Genomic DNA, 17315 nt, shown 5'->3' with positions numbered 1-17315 from the left:
GAAATAAAAAAAAACCTTTGTCCTTCCCACTTCAGTCACAGGTAGAAAGGCCGTCCAGGCTCAACCAGCAAGAAATGTGTCCATACCAATCTGTAAAATAAAATATAAAATAGAATAAATATAACATATTCAAGTAACCACCTTGCAGAACAGACTATGCAATATTTAATGAGCCACAAATAAAAATTTTAAAGTAAATATATAGCAAATATATTATGGTGGATATATCATTATTTGCTTGTTCCTATTAAGCAGGTTATTCTGTTGCATGAGCTGTCTGTTTTTGTGTACAGGAACCATTTAAATAAATAAGTTGAAGGGTAATTTGAAAAAATGTAGCACCTTAGAAAAATATTATTTATAAATGCAAGACCCACAAGAAAGAAAACAAATAAATAGACACTCTCTAGGTGTTTAACGTTAACACTGTGAATCAACAACTACTTATTTTACTCTACAGCACAATCATAGTTGAAATAACTCTTTGACTATGTTGAAACATATCTGGATTTTCTTCACTTTACTCACAACAACACCAACACCATGAATTTAACACTTTTGAATTTGCTGTATACAACAGTATCCCGAAAAAGCCAAGTGGACAGGGCAGCTGCTGTTTGAGATGTTCATAGGAGTTAGAAACATCTCTTGGACTGCAAATGTGAGTTCATGGTGATTTTGTTTTTGTATATATTTTGTTTTAATATATATTAACAATCCGGATAAACATACAATTTACCAACTTGAAACCCCTTGTATACATATTTATTTAAATCCCTTCACCCTTGAGATTAGATTAGTATGGAGTATCAATACTGAAAAATTACCCCACCGAAGTACTTTATATTGATAACACAAAATGTGGTATTGTCTAGCCGTATTGTATATGATAAAAAAAAAAAAACTTATCAAACAAGGGCTAATCACCTGTTCATGCATAGGGCTGTACCACTCACAACACACTCTAATTACTATATCAGTACTATTAGTACTGTACTAGTATAGCGTGTCACCAAGAAGTATTCAAAGTATCAACTCACAGTCTGAAGTTCAGAATGTTCTGTATAGGAGGCACTTAAAATTACTGACCTACATCAGTTGTAAAAAAGAAAAGAAAAAAAAAAAAAAAAAAAAAAAAAACACCACTTGTACAACTTGAAATTCTTCAAGGCCTGAAGTATGTGATCCTAACTAACCAAACTAATGAACTAATCGACCGTTTTAAATGTTGCTATTAGTCACAGCAGCAGTTATCCAACAGTGTACGCTGTAAGGATGTGTTTTATAATTTATTTGTCTTATGCAGTCTGCTCTGCTCACATGACTCTGTTCCTACTGAGATTTCAGGACAATCAGCTAAAAGATGAAAGTGAAAGTAAGAACAGATAAAGGGCATGTTACATGCACACACAAAGCGATGAAGTAAAGTATATTTACATTTTTATTTGAATACTGCAATATTAAACCAAACCGGAAGTATACGGCAACAATCATCTCGCCCTCGTCGCGCACGTGGTGCTAGGGTTTCCCAGCATGCTTTTCTCCATCATGGCTGCGCCCTGCGGTCGGCGTGTGTGTAAACACTCCGAGTTTTGAAACGATTTAAATCAAAGATTTAACGTTTAGATGTAAAACACACGCGCACATCTGCAGCATCGTGTTTGTCTAATGTTTGAAACAGAAAGGCAAAGATGAAGATCAAATCCAAGTCCTCGTATCATAAATCTGAAAACACATTCAGGGTGAGTCCACTGAAGCATGTTGTTTCTGCAGAATGAACTGGAGACACGAATAAACCTTTCATTATACAGTAATTACACGACTTTGTGTCCAAGGGCGTGTGCCTATATATCTAATGTGAAATTGGCAAAATGTTTGCTAAATCTTGTGTTGTTTACTTTCTGCTTTGGCTAATGCATTGGGTCAGATGAAAAATATCTTATACTACAGCTGCTGTCTGGGCTGTGTAACATCAGCGTGTTGAGTTATCAACATGGGTGAAATGGCAGCACATTATTGCTGTACTGTATTTTATATATGTGCTCCATTGTGAATATTAATGGCATTTCTTTACAGTTTCTCACTTTTGCTGAGAGACTTGCCAATGTGAACATCGATGTGATTCACCGTATTGACCACACAGGCTCCTATGCAGAGGTACTGTCACCATGGTTATATACTGCTCTCCTTCCTTTTAAACTTTAATTTGTTTAACTCTAACCTCATCTATGTTTTCAATTTAGGAAGTAGAGACATACTTTTTTGAAGGGCTCACAAAATGGAGAGACCTGAACTTGACAGATCATTTCAGTATGTTTACTTTATTACTTACAAAAATGTGTTTTATATAAATGTTAATATTGACAAGCTCCTCTTTTCCTTTTTATCAGCCACATTTCTGAAAGAGGTCACAAACAAATGCCAGTCCTTCAATCTGCTGGTGTTCCATCAAAAGTCAATAGTGGAGAGTCTGAAGATGCATCTTGCCATCAAAAACAGCCTCGCCTTCCAGCCACTGTTAGAGTAAGTATGCTTTGTCTTAAAGGTGCATTGTGTAAGTGTGAGGAGAATCCCTCAGTCACCCAGGTAGAATCCATAGCGAGGAGAAAATTCAGTTAGTCGACTGGACAAAAATTTGTTTGGTTGAAGACGTTTCGCACCTCATCCAAGCTGCTTCTTCAGTTCTGAAGCAGCTTTGATGATACTCAACAGCTCTTCCTTACATTTATTTACTTACAGGTGGTTTTATAGCTCAAAAATACCTAGAAAAACAGGCATTATTATACTCCTCTCCTCAGATATGACCTGTAACTTGTTGTGGATACCACACTGTGAAACTTTCCAGATGAAGCAATAACGTCTCCATGGAGAAAAGCATTTCAGAGACCCTCCACCAGAAATGTAACACAGTGCACCTTTAATGTATATGTACAGCTGACAGATGAAAATTATTTAAACGTACTATTCAATTAAATTGAATTGAATTATATATCGTTAACTGTAGTTGTAGTAATGTTATTGTATGCCATTCTTGTTAGCCACCTTTATTCCATTGCATGCATGCAGTTTTACCTATGTTCTGATGCCTTCAACTTTGCTATGTTTAGAGGAGGAAAATGTACAAAAAAAAAAAATTAAAGTACAAGAGCAGATTTTAAGGTGAAACACCCAAAATTTCAATTTGGGATTTTGGTTGCAGATATTTTAATATTTGGCGACCAGTCAGTAAAACAGTTCAAGCCCTGGTTTAAGAAGGTTGTGATATAATTTCATATATTTTTTTAGTTATTATTATTTTTTTGCCATGTTGCCTACCCCTAAAACATGTAAGCGATTCCAATATAGGTTGCATAAATACCTAAAAATGCATACTCTATTCTGTTTAATACTATATGTAATCATTGTGTGGTTAAAATCTTATCTATACTGTGTTCCTTATTTCAGTTTGGTGGTCCAACTGGCCAGAGATCTGCAGGCAGACTTTTATCCACACTTTCCAGACTTCTTCCTCCTGATCACAGCTCTCCTGGACACCAAAGACACAGAGCTGCTGGAGTGGGCCTTCACCTGTCTGTCCTACCTCTACAAATATCTGTGGAGACTCATGGTTAAAGACATGGTCAACATTTATAGGTGAATATCAATGCATTCTCTAGTAGACTATGCAAGCAAAAATACAACAATGTAGAAAAGCAATGTAAACAATTTAGCAAAATTTTGTTTTAGTTTTGTTAAAATTAAAAATGTTGTAAATATTGTAGTCAGGCTGTTTTGTCTAAATAAAACAAATGTTCTTCTAACAGTAGAAGTTAATAATATGGTAAAATGGTATTTAACTGATCCCCTGTGTCCTTTTTAACATAGATTTCTTTTTCCATATATAGTTTGTACAGCATACTGTTGGCACATAAGAAGGAGCACATCAAAAAGTTTGCTGCAGAGAGTTTCTCCTTTCTGATGAGAAAAGTACAGTGACACTCTTGTTATACTTGATGTCTTTATTTATTGTACTGGGTTTACAGCACTATTTGTTTTATTTTTCCACAGGTTCCTGATTTTGATGCCCTCCTCAATCACGTGTTTTCAGATCTACAACAGCATCCTGAAAAAGCCGAAGGGACAGGGCAGCTGCTGTTTGAGATGTGCAAAGGAGTTAGAAACATGTTTCACTCATGTACTGCAAATGTGAGTTCATGGTGATTTTGTATTTGTTTGTTTTTTATCTACAATCCTGTTAACATACAATATATGTTTACAGGATTGTAGATCCTGTTAACCCCGCTAAGTATTTTATATTGATACCAAAAATGTGGTATTGCCTATTCCTCTATGACAAAAAAGTAGAATGTTTAAAGTGGCTGTCTGGACTATGTTTTGGAGTTGGGAAGAAACTGTCATCAAACAAGCGCTATCTGTTCTTAAGATGAACCTGTAGGAGAGCAGCATCTAATGTCTATATAATGTTTTTTTTTCTCTAGGCTCTCTCTGTGGCCCTGCGTAAACTGGGACCCACCACTTGTTCTGACCTCTCTCTGCCCTGGGACACTGTCAGAGACGCTCTCGATCAAATGGCTCAATCTGCCGCTGATCATGTGAACAAAGAACACTTCCTGGTTATGTTTGAGTGTTTACAAGTGAGCACTTTAGTCTGATTTGGTTCATCATGATGTCTATTTCTTGTGGTATTTAAATCATTTTGATAATAACTACCACATTTTACACACAATGTTTACAGTCCAGCATAGCTGAGGTCCATGGTGTAGTTGAGGCTAAGGGGGACAAAACAGAGGAGGCGATAGACCAACTGGAGCGACTGCTGTTCATTTTCCACACACTGGTGTCACACAGAGATGGAGCCAAGGTCACAAAACCAGAGGAGGTCTGCCAGGTAAAAAAAAAAAAAAAAAATAAATATATATATATATATATATATATATATATATATATAATATATATATATATATATATATGTATATATATATATATATATATATATATTATATATATATATATATATATATATATATATATATATATATAATATCAGTAAGAATAAGAAATATCAAACTTATTATTTAAGTAAAAGAAAGAAAAAAAATCATGATTTTCTTTCTTTTTTTTTTTTTCAGATTTAATTTTTGCCTTGTTATTGTCTTGGTTTAGCTTCTGTTGTGTTTTAAATACAACATTTTTCCTCTTATCTTGCAGCCCATATTTTATCCTCCCCATGAAGTTCTATTACTGTTGTTATAAACAGGTCATAAACACTTGTTATTTTCTTTCCACAGGTGGTCCTAAAGTTGGTTCAGTGCCCTTCTCTGTCAGCCTCTTGCTTCCGTCTGCTTCTCCAGATTATCTCGTCTTTACTGTTGGGAGAGAATGTCACACTACCAAATGCTCTCATTCAGCAAACCATTCAGAAGGTCTGAAATAGATGAAATTATATGAAATTCTGAATATTCAGTTTACTGAGGGATTAAGTATACTTGTACACTATATATGATCAGGACTAATCTTGATAATCCCCATAGTAGTTTAAAGAGGTCCAGAATGAATCAATAAACTATATTTATGCACAAATGATCAACTGTACAGTATGTTGTTTTTTTTTCTTTTTGTAGGTTTTGAACAGTAACATCAACAAAGATCTGATCCTAGAGTTCACCAAAGAAATGTTCACCATGAAACAGTTTCGAACAGGTGAGTGATTATATTGCTTTGTTTTTCAGCATTTATTGTAAATTGCTCAAATAAGTAAACTAAACTAATCTAAAGCAACTAAAAAATGTCATTATATATTAAACTGGTGAGTTAGATGATCACTTTTTTAGTTTATCACAGGAATATTTTTGAGCATCATGTGTATTCTTTTTATCCTTAAAACATAAACCTTTTCATGCCCTTTCCTTCAGCTCTTCCTGCCCAGCCTCCTGCGCTTCTCTGCTGGGCTCATGACCTCAGGTGAACCCCAGTCGTTGCGCTCCGGTCTTGAAGTAATGGTCCATCTGATTCTGGCCAAAGCACCACCCCCCACAGATGGGTCCCTGGCTTTTGAGACATACCCACTGCTTTTCACGGGTCAGACAACAGGGTAACTATTCCCTCTTTAACTTCTGTAGGTCATTTCATGTATGTCTACTGTAGAATAATTTTTATATGCAAGTATAAATACATTGTAAACAGAGTAAACCATGGAGGAAAAGTGAAAAGGATTTGTTGTAAAGCTATATACAATGGATAATGTTGCCACTTTTTTCCACTAAATGCAGAGTTTGTGGCAGTATAGATGTACATGATAATAGCACGACACTAGAGCCCCCTGCTGTACCGGAAATGGTTCTTTCTTTGGTCAAATTTCCCGAGGACAGATCAGCCAATCACAGACCTGTCTCACCTATGGGCTGCGCTGGTGCTTCTGCCACACCTCAGGTAATATCAACTCACACAGATCTACTGGAAATTTCAATAAACCATTTAAATGCATTAATGGTTCTTTTTTAACAATTCATTAATCCCTATAGCATATTTATGTTTTACAGTTGTTTTTAGATCAAAATAAAATGTGTAAATCATGAATTAGAGCTAGTTAGTAATTAGTAGTAATCTTTTTTTTTTCCCTCATAGACCACTGCCTGCTGCATCAGTGCTTCCTCCTGTTACAGCCTTTTTGAACCATCTACTCCATCAAATAGATTCAGATAAACTGGGAAAAGGTTTGTTTTTTTTTATATTGTAAGGCAAGGCAAGTTTATTTGTGTAGCACAATTCGTACACAGTAATTCAAAGTGCTTTACAGAATAAGAAATACATTAATATCACAACACAATACAATAAAAATCAAAACTTAAACAATCATAAAATTTAAAAGCGAGAGAAACGTTAAAGAAACAGCTCAACACAACTGTTTTGAGACTGGATTTAAACAGCATCTGTTCGGGGTTTTAGATGCATGAATCTGAAACTCTGACTCCCCGTGTATAGTCCTGACTCTGGGCACCCGCTGGAAGCGGGTTCCTGAGGTCTCTTAGGTCCACAGAGTGCGAGATGGTTCATATGGCACTAACATGTCACAGATGTACTTTGGTGCTTGGCCATGGAGAGACTTGTACACAAACAGAGCCGCTTTAAAGTCTATTCTCTGAGCCACAGGAAGTTAGTAACAGTAGTAATATTAGTAGTTGTAATATTAGTTATCTTTCTCCAAACTATATTGACCAGTGTCCTCTTTATGTCTTTGCAGCGGGGTTATTTGTGGCCAGACAGGCTTTGAGCTGCCTCCTCACAGTGGACAACTCTGCGAATGTCCTTTCATTGATCTCAGTGGATAAGATCACCTCTATCCTACAGTAAGGCTTCTGTATTTAATTATTATATATTAATATATTCATAAATATATTTAAATATATACATGATTAAGCTCAATTACCCAAATATTTAGGTGTAATAACTGGACAAAGGCATTTTAATTGTGTATTGCATATGCTGTAAATCAGTTACCTTGACATACTTAGACCAACTATAATGACAAATAAATGACACTAAACCACAATATAAGCTTTTATGTTCTTTATTACCACAGGAAATTTCCCACAGACCTCTCTTGCCTTCTTCTGGGAGACTTGTACTTCACCCGTCTGGCCTTGAGTGGGGTTTCTGATCATCTTTCCCACGATGCATTGCTGCAGCTGTACCAGATTCTGCACAATAACCTATCCTCTAACATTTCCATGGTTTGTCTTGTTCAGTATATCTGGAAGTACCTGAATAATTGTATAAATCCATTTAATTTCATTTTTCAATTTTAGATCCGCCTGCTTACTTTGAGGATCTTCTCCCATTTTGAGGCAAATTTACCTGCACCAGCTGAGGTACTACACACATTTATACAAAACTGTACATGTATAAGTTATTGATTTCCATGTGGTTCCATTTGGTTACTCTAAATTGTGCTTTGATTTGAGGGTTTACAGTACAGCTCGGAAACATCATATTTATAGGGGGTGATGTCTGGTTTTGTAATCAATATGATCATTTTTCAAAAATGTACTTAATATCAATTCAGTTCATCTTAAAATGAATAGCTGACTGTCTTTTTTCGTTTCCTGAGTGTTAGAAAATATCAAATAATATTAAAGTAAAGTTTTTTTATTAGTATTATGATTATTTTGTGATTACTTTGTGTCCAGGGAGAGGAGAGTGTGGAGGCACAGTGTGTGTTTGCGATCTGTCTTCAGGCTGAACTGGTCCCAGCCTCAGTTCAGGACTACAGAGAGAAACTGCTCCACCTCCGAAAACTGAGACATGACCTGGTCCAGCGCAGCCTCCCCATGGGACCTACTGGCACCTTCCCACAGGTATAACAAAATATAGACCACTGTTATACCAAATGCTATCAACCATTATTTAAGTATGCCTGTTTGAATCACGTTAACTCATTTCTTTTCCATTTCCATAAAATTTTTCTTTTTTTCCAGGTGCCTCTGCGATATCTGATAGCAATGCTGTTTGTAAATTTCAGACCACTGTGGGATGCAGTTATTGAGCTCATTGTGTGAGTAAATTTGTTTTTCAGTTTCCTGGTAATACTATTTTATGAATCCAGTAATGTAATTGATAAATTGCAGAGCAGAATGCCTATTCCCCAGTTAATTTATTGCATGAAAGTTCTAATGTAGTTTTTGTTTGTGTTCTCAGGAGCCATGCCCGAGGAATGGACAACAAAGATTTTTGGAGAGTCTACCATGAACAGTTGGAAATGGTGGCTACACTGGCAGGTCTGTGATTAAATGCAAATAATGTTTATACTATTTTGTCACTTTCTTTATGTGTTTAGTTTTTGTGAGAAATACTTCTGTAAATATAAAATTCTCCAGTGATTATAAGTACACAATCAGTGCCTGTATTACTGTATTGAGCCCAGATTTTTTTTTCTACTATTTGTCTTTAACAGAGAAAGAGATGGAGGACACTGACAATGATGATACTGAAACCCCAGACTCCACTCTCCAGTCTGAACAGGGCTGTGACTGTATAGAAAGTGGTGATGTGGGGGTGCTATTCATAGAGCAACTGAAGACAAGCTCTAAACCCAATGACAGGACGGACTTTCCAAATTTCCGCAGTCTCCTTTGGAAAGCCATGTCCCAGTTTCCTGACAGAGTTGAACCACGGAGCAGAGAGCTCACCCCACTGCTGCTAAGATTTGTCAGGTTAGACATGAATACTATAATAAAACTCCTATCTATCACCCATACTGTTTTCTGATATATAGTTATGGCCCAGTGTAAACAACTTAATAATAGAAACTGTTGAGATAAGCAGAGCTGGTTTGAAGGTGTCCGCCAGCTGCTTGTTTCAGTGGATATTTCATTGCTTTGCCTGGAACGTTCCTCAGTATGATATTAAACAGCTATATCTTACATTTATTCAATTACAGGTGGTTTTACAGCTCAAAAATATGTAGAAAATCAGGCATTCTGAGTGTGAGTGTGAGTGCTTCTTCAGAGATCTGACATGTAACTTGGTCTGGTTTGGTCTCGATGAAGAAAGAAAGGTTTAATACCATACTGTGAAACATTGGAAGACAAAGCAATACAAGTATTTGATGGACCCTCCACCAGAAAAGTTACCCAATGCACCTTTAAGTAATATATAATGTAGAACTACTGTAACTGCCCAACTAAACTACTGTCACTGTAGCAAGCAGTAGATTTCTTTATTTGTGATGTGATGATGATATTTCTGTCACATAAAACAAAGGGCTAAATCAGTGTATTCAAATACAGAGCAAGTAATTATGTAAAAATAACAACTGTTTTCTTGCAGGAATGAGTTTTACAGTGCGGATATGCTGGTGGCTCCGACTCAGGACTTGAGAAAGAGAGATACTGAAGCCCTCTCAGAAACAGCAATGGTCGTCGATGAGGAAGAGGAGCAGGAGGAGGAGGAAGAGGAAGGAAAACAACAGAAAAAAACTTTACCCAGGAGAGCTGCTGCCAAGTAAGATAGATTTGTTTTGTTTTTTTATTTCTATTCCTCTTAGCTACTGAAAAAAACATGCAGACAAGAGACAAGAGTGGATATATCTGTAATCCCTCAGTCGTCCAGGTATGATCCATAGCAAAAGAAAAAAACTGGCCAAAAGAGGACGTACATGTACCACATTCACACTTACAATAGAACTAAAATAAAAGCCATACAGCACATCAGACATCAAAAAATAAATAATAGTACAATAACACAAAATAAAAATAATTAAGATTTGAATGTAAATTCTACCAAGATGTTGTGTAATTATCTATGCATTTTTATTGCTCTTTCTACAGACAGCTGACTACTCATCTGAAAGTGTTTGCCAAATTCACCAATCCTCGTTCACTGTACATGGAGGCCAGTCTCAGTGAGCTCTATCATCAGGTATAACAATTTTGTTTTTTGTTAAATTGGCTTTTTCCTTAAGTGTGCACTATGTAACTTTTTTGTTGGGGGTCTGTCATCTGCTTTTCTTAATGGAGGGGTTACTACTCTGCCTGGAATGTTCCACAGTATGAGTATATAGCTAAAAAATACCAAGTACCTATAAAAACAGGCACTGTGAGCGGGGTTGCCTCACAATAGATATGACTTGTAACTTGTGGTCTGCTTTGGTCTCTTTGAAGATAGATAGGCTTAATGCCATATTGTGAAACATTCCAGACAAAGCAATAACAACTCCATGAAGAAAAGCATTTGACAGACCCTCCACCAGAAAAGTTACACAATGCACCTTTTAAGTTCGATTAATAATATTATATTTTGTTTGTTTTTTTTAGTTGCTTTGTCACCAGGATCAGCACATTCAGCAGGTAGCACTAGAGTGTGTCCTCACATACAAAGACCCCCACATTGTGCCGTACAAGTAAGAGAAACAGTTTACAAAAAATACTTTAATAATATACGAAAAAAAGCAATATAGATGAGTTATGGGCAACATTAATTTAGTTTTGAATACAAATCATTTTTAGCGCTTAGATACAAAAGTGGTATTTCGGATCCTGTATCAGTTTGAGATGTAAACCAATACTTATATTAGTGAATGCTATAAAAATGGAATAAATTTGTGCCCACATCTTGTATGAGCTTTTGAATAGGTTTGCATCTTCCAAGTACTTTTTTTAAATTTATTATATCTACATTTTGTTCTTTGTCTTTTCACAACTTTTTACAATTCACACTTTTCACCTGTGTAGAACTTTCAGCCAACAGTGTACAATGTTTTCCTCTCTGCTCTGAATGTGTCCATTGTTCCTGTTGGTGATGAATTGGGAGAATCATCTATATCCTTCCTGAATTACAGGAGGTTTAGGGGCTTACAGGATTACTAGCTTTCAGTTCAGTGATGACTTTGCCATAGTTTTCTTTCAGCTGTCGGTTTTCAATGTTATCAGGTAACTGTGGATACATTTGAGGACAGACATGGAGGTTTATATTACAATTTCTGCTGTCCTTTGTTTACAGTGACACACTGACCCATTTAAACAATGTGTCAGACAGGACAGTTCAATGTTACGTATAGAAAAGTTCTAGGAATTCAGAAAAAAATATATTTGTATTTCATATTAATTTACATTTTTGGACAAAAAGCAGTTCTTGCAAAAGTACAGATGTATTACCTAATCATCATCTCTTGCTCTCTCTAATTGCTGGACATTTACTGACCTTTTTAAAAAAAAATTAATTCAAAATTCACAAAGTAGGAATTTTTTTCACCATTATGGTGCAACATTAAACTAATAATAATAATATAAGATAGGATTAAATAAAAAGGCCATGTATTAAAATAAGGTAAAAACAGACTTTGTACAGTACAAAATATACAGTAGGACAGAACAACAGTGCAAGTGGGTTAATTACAGTTTAAATATATTTTTTGACATAATTGAGTATTTGTTTGTTTTTCAGGGAGAACCTTGAGAGACTCCTGAATGACAAACATTTCAAAGAGGAGATTGTTCATTTTAACATTTCAGAGGAGACTGGGGTTGTGGACTCTTCACACAGGGCAAAACTTATCCCACTGCTCATGAGGTAAAGGATCATTTCTCAGTTTGTCATTGTAGAGATTACAGGTTCACTATTTTCTGATCTGATGATTTCAGCCCTGGAATTGCCCATTTTTACTGAATTAAGGTAAAAGGTAGCTGTTAATTTGAAAACTGTGCCATAGGGTATAACAGAGCATTTTGAGTTTTGGAGATGTAGATGGACCAATAATAAAGGATTACTCAAACATATGTGAATTAAACAAAATACAACTCAATTTTTTTTGATGAGGTAACGACATTATAACATGGCGTAAAGCTCACAAGACACCTTTAAATCTTGGCAAATGAGCTACAGTCAATCAAAAGCTGGTCCCATTATATGTGAATGTAAAGTCTTCAGAATATACTCATCTTTGCCGCACTTCAGGCAGCAATTTTTTTTCTCTTCAAACCTCAAGAAGAGATGTTTGAGCACTTTATATATTAGAATATTTATTATATTTTTGGACAGGCTGCTTTTTGGCCGGCTCCGGACCAAAGCAGGCAGTAAGTTCCAGGGGAAAGCCAGTGCTGCGTCTCGTTCCTCCATCATCCTGCGCTTCCTGGCTGGCTGTCAGTCTGAGGAGCTGGGCATGTTCATCAACTTGCTGCTGGAGCCTCTGTCCCACCACTCTCAAGGTACTGTGGGTCCAAGTACTTAAAAGTTAAAACATAAAATATAAATGCTTTGACTTAAATGAGCATATAATGAAGATGAAATAATAGGTGCAGTATGTGATTAAAAATATAGTATAGTACAGCACAGTACAGTACAGGACAGTACAGGACAGTGTTATATTCATTAGCAAATCCATTTTGTTTGCATTGCTGTTATCTGACCTTTCAGTGGCCAACACTGCGCACACTTTGCTCTTAATCATTGTCCAACTTTCTTATATCATACTGACCAAAAGTGAACTCATTTAGAGGTGCACAACAGCCGTTTCATATTTACCATATTTCAAAATGTACACATACATTTGACAGTGATGTAATACGTTCTGCGATTTATCTGTATGTCTATAAAAGCAATAAAGTAAAAATAATGAACTATAAAATCATATAGACATATCCCAATGTCTGGGCAGCTAGATAGATGGAGAGGGGGGAGAGTCTGTTGTCTCAGGGTCCCTCTTACAACTTGCTTATATGAAAAGGGGCCTATGTGGGATTATGCCCCAAAATTCTGTAAAGTATAACTGAATGTTGTCTCTCTGTTCAGGTTCATGTGTGGAGGCAGTGGAGCGAGCTGTAGCAGACACAGATGTAGGTGCTGTCCTTCCTCTGGGACGTGTGCACTCTCTGCTCAACATCATAACCGTGGTGATGGACAAACTTGGACATCTCATCCACTCGTACCTGCCCAAACTCCTGCAGATTCTCCTTTGTGTCACCGCTTCTGTGTCCACGCTGCTTGACCGAAGGGAACAGGTGGGGACAACGTGTCACTCTATGTGTTGGAAAACTTGCTTTTATTTTTCAAGGACATTTCAGTACAATATTTTAGGCACTTGGCCAATTGATTTTATTACAAAGTGACCAAAGTTACTTAAAATTATGAGTTTACTAAATTTTACCACATTTTAAGCTAAGCCACCTTTAACATTACTATGATCATGTCTACAGTGAAGAATCTGATATAAACATTTATATTTTATACAATATATTGTGTACACAAAATTTATTGTATTTTAATTATAATTAAAATGGATAGGTAGGTAGATGGGTATCTTTATTGCAGACACTTCCAAGGACCACGCGCACCACCACCAGGGGTGACTTGGTCATAACCCACAGACGGACCACCTTTGGTCAAAATGTATCTGTGGAATAGTCTTCCATTAATACTGAGAGAATGCCCTACATATAGCTCTTTTAAAGCTCAAATGAAAAATTGCTTATGGTCAAACCAAACATGTACTCCATATATAGTTGCATTGTGATTTTAATTGATCTTCTATGGACACATATTTGCATGTATTGTATGTATGGCCAAATTGACCGCAAAATCATGGGAACTGTGCAATGAGTGGACTGTGCAGTATCTTGGACTGTGCAGTAATAGGAACTGTGTAATGAGTGGATTGTGCAGTATTTTATTGTTTGATCACCTGTGACTCCAGCCCTTTGGGACAACGGATGGAAATTACCCTTAGGCCACAATCCGATGTGTTCACATTCATGTTGTGTCATGTTTGTTCATTAACGTGCTCAGTCCCAATCAAATAAATAAATAAAGTAATACTTAAGTAATTAAACATGATATTGCTTAACATTAACATGTTTTTGAGTTGTGTTTGTTTGCTGTTCCAGTTGCGTGCTGGATGCATCAGCCCTTTGAAGAACCTGAGGCGACTGGGTGTTTTGCGGATGCTCGACTTTTTTGACAATTTTGACTTCTACAATTTCACTCCAGATGAACTGGATGCAGTGTTTGTCGGTGTGGTCTGGCCTCAGGTAATCTCTCTGAAGTAATGAAATATGATTTTATTCCAGTGATTTAGAGTGGTTAAATAAGTTTCTCGGATTTGTGGCTTGATGACATCCTCTCCATCTGATTTCATACTGTACTGACTATACCTAAAGATTAATTTGAATGTGAGACTAAAAGAAAAACAATACATTTTTATTACAAATTCGAAATGTCTCATATTCAGTGTGATCTGTGACCTGTATCTGTGTTGTCTTTTAGCCTCTTTAACCTTCACTGGTATAAAAAATGTGGGATTTGGACGAATAGCCACTATGGCTAATAGACATTGATCTTAAATGTGAAAGGATTAAATAATGAATAAGAAAGAAGAAACTAATTTCATATGTATATATATATATATATATATATATATATTTTTTTTTTTTTTCATCAATATTTTCTGTAGATATGCCGTTTACCCACTGAAAGCCCATACTCTCCCACTCCCCTGCTCAAACTTATCCATGTTTGGTGCAAAAATGCTCGGTAAGAATCTCATAGTTATATTCCCTCTCATTATTTCCTGTTATATTACAAAATCATCATATCATATATTCTTTTCTCTCAGGTATTTCCCCCTCTTGGCCAAACAGAAGCCAGAACACCCAGAGTCTGATGTTCTCCTCAATGTTTTTGCACTACTATCAGCCAAAAATGCCTCAGCAGTAACCATCACTACAGTAATGGACATCGCAGAAACACTGGCATCCACTGAGGACTTTGTGGCATCAGAGACAGAGACTGAGTTGACTGTAAACGGCAGTGTTCTTCCCCAGCCAGCAGAGGGCACTCTCACAGCAGGTGTGTAAGATGACTTTATTAATGTTTTTACAATAATGATGGTTTAGTCTGAATAAGGGCAGTAAAATTGTGATGGTGACTTGGTTTGGGCCTTTTGTAGTTTAATCTTGGTTTATTTTGGGATTAGTCCCAATTTTGACATGGTGTGTGTCCAAGTTTGAACAACTTGTGCAACTTATGGTTTTCTTTTATCTATATTCTGATGCTATGCTAAACATACACACACAAAAAAGTAAATAGATTTATGTATACATTATTTGGCATTGTTGTATATTAAGTTAAAAGTTTTCACTTGATATTTTCATTAAAAAAATCATGTATCATTTTCGTCTTCAGACTCCCTGACCAAAGGCTCCAGGCTACTGCTCCCTCACATCTCTACTCTGCTGCAGTACCTGAGCTCCGTCGTACGAAACACCGAGCGACTCAAGAAGAAGAAATTCAGAGCCCAAGTGGCCCGTGAACTCAACATACTCTCCAAGTACGTTTGCATTGTATACTTGTTTTTTCTGTTGACAATTAACTTAAGTTTGTTATTCCTATTATTATGATAACATTTTCCTTTTGTTGTTATTCTTTCAGGATCAGTCGATTTGTTAGTGACAAAGAACAAAGCTCTGTGCTCATCAGCCTGCTGCTCCCTCACCTCCAGAAAGGAAACAACCCACCGGTAAGACTCAAAAGCCTGTATTTGATCATAATCAAATGGTGATCTGTATGTTGATCCTGATGTTGTTTTATAGGAGACAGAGATTGATGCCTTGGCCACAGTTCAGAATTTACTGCGTCAGTGTTCGAATTCCTCCTCTTTCCTGCGACCACTGAGCAAACTTTTCTCTGTCATCCACAAGAAGATTCCCAGACAGGCCCTCGTCAGTGTCTTCCAGGTATTATTTTTCTAACTATAAGTTTCACTCTGTATTTTACTTTTCAAAGGTACAATCTGAAACATTCTGGTAGTATGTCACCTGCATGGAAATAGAGAGTGAAAACCATACTCCAAAACTTTATTAATGGAGATAGATATGTTTTATGCCATGCCGTGGAGGATAAAAAACAAATGAACAACATGACCTGGGTCCTGGTTTACACTGTATAGGGTCGTTAACATTCTGGCATGAAGTATTTCCAGCTAGTTTTCAGGCTCTTCTTATGCTGGGAAGATGAATTATTGTGACTAGTAGAAGTGTAGCCACAATAGCCACTCGTCTTTTCTTCCTGTTAACAGAGATTTTGCCTGCAGACCGAAATCTCCATGCATGCTCTTTCTCAAACCCTACGCTTTTCCCTCTACCCGATTTTAACTTTAACTCTAACCCCAATTATGGTCAACTGAAAATCAGAGGCCTATCTGTATCCGGTTGCTTCCTGCTCCTGGACTGCAGCTCATTTTCCCATTGTGATTCTGTTACGCAAGACAATAGGTCTACATGACCTAACTCAAATAAATAAATAAATAAAATAAATAAACTGAGCTGCTTCTTAGTTTTAGTATCTGCTGTTGCCCTAATCTGACAAACAGTTAACACATGAAGCTTGATATTTAATTGACCCTTTTTTCAAATCTTTTGTCTTCTATCTGTTCTTCAGACATTGTCAGATTTGGAGCCCTCACTCACATACATCACTGACGTCGCCACCAAGGTACTATAAGCAAAACATTGTTATATCAATTATATAATCTTTCCCCCCAAAACTCACGTTAACACACTGAATGGTTTTCATAGCTTAATGCCTTTGACAGTCGACATTTGGATGAAATCTACTTTGATGTTCGATTGGAGGCCTTTCAAGAAGTGACGAGGCGTGTGAGAGACATGCAGACTCTAGACTTGGACTTTATCTTCACACTCATACACAACTGCTTTCACACTTATGAGGTAAGAAAGCATACATGCAATTGTTCTGACTATGTTTATATGCACACCAAAAATCTAATCATTGTCGTATTTCTGAAGTGATCAGAAATGTCATGAGAT

The 17315-nt window shown here is 36.5% G+C and overlaps 1 protein-coding gene across 1 annotated transcript in view; it reads left to right on the top strand.

Moving 5' to 3' along the window:
- The first annotated feature begins 1549 nt into the window (after positions 1 to 1549).
- Positions 1550 to 17315, top strand: part of utp20 (UTP20 small subunit processome component) — a 30064-nt gene continuing 14298 nt past the window's right edge. The window contains 36 exon segments of the mRNA XM_055154203.1: positions 1550 to 1742; positions 2077 to 2157; positions 2244 to 2310; positions 2391 to 2523; positions 3445 to 3633; positions 3885 to 3966; positions 4048 to 4185; positions 4479 to 4634; positions 4736 to 4888; positions 5289 to 5423; positions 5622 to 5695; positions 5909 to 6091; positions 6282 to 6374; positions 6376 to 6429; positions 6625 to 6713; positions 7241 to 7346; positions 7580 to 7730; positions 7806 to 7868; positions 8187 to 8354; positions 8475 to 8551; positions 8695 to 8774; positions 8951 to 9209; positions 9826 to 9999; positions 10326 to 10416; positions 10812 to 10897; positions 11941 to 12066; positions 12535 to 12701; positions 13285 to 13493; positions 14376 to 14519; positions 14942 to 15021; positions 15104 to 15336; positions 15673 to 15817; positions 15919 to 16006; positions 16080 to 16223; positions 16927 to 16980; positions 17064 to 17216. Coding sequence (XP_055010178.1) covers positions 1692 to 1742; positions 2077 to 2157; positions 2244 to 2310; positions 2391 to 2523; positions 3445 to 3633; positions 3885 to 3966; positions 4048 to 4185; positions 4479 to 4634; positions 4736 to 4888; positions 5289 to 5423; positions 5622 to 5695; positions 5909 to 6091; positions 6282 to 6374; positions 6376 to 6429; positions 6625 to 6713; positions 7241 to 7346; positions 7580 to 7730; positions 7806 to 7868; positions 8187 to 8354; positions 8475 to 8551; positions 8695 to 8774; positions 8951 to 9209; positions 9826 to 9999; positions 10326 to 10416; positions 10812 to 10897; positions 11941 to 12066; positions 12535 to 12701; positions 13285 to 13493; positions 14376 to 14519; positions 14942 to 15021; positions 15104 to 15336; positions 15673 to 15817; positions 15919 to 16006; positions 16080 to 16223; positions 16927 to 16980; positions 17064 to 17216 — 4476 coding nt within the window. The 5' untranslated portion in view covers positions 1550 to 1691.

Source organism: Boleophthalmus pectinirostris, unplaced genomic scaffold (assembly GCF_026225935.1).
Source record: "Boleophthalmus pectinirostris isolate CB_2022bp ecotype Guang Dong unplaced genomic scaffold, ASM2622593v1 HiC_scaffold_18, whole genome shotgun sequence".
Classification (NCBI taxonomy): Eukaryota; Metazoa; Chordata; class Actinopteri; order Gobiiformes; family Gobiidae; genus Boleophthalmus; species Boleophthalmus pectinirostris.
This window is presented reverse-complemented; position numbering and strand designations above follow the sequence as displayed.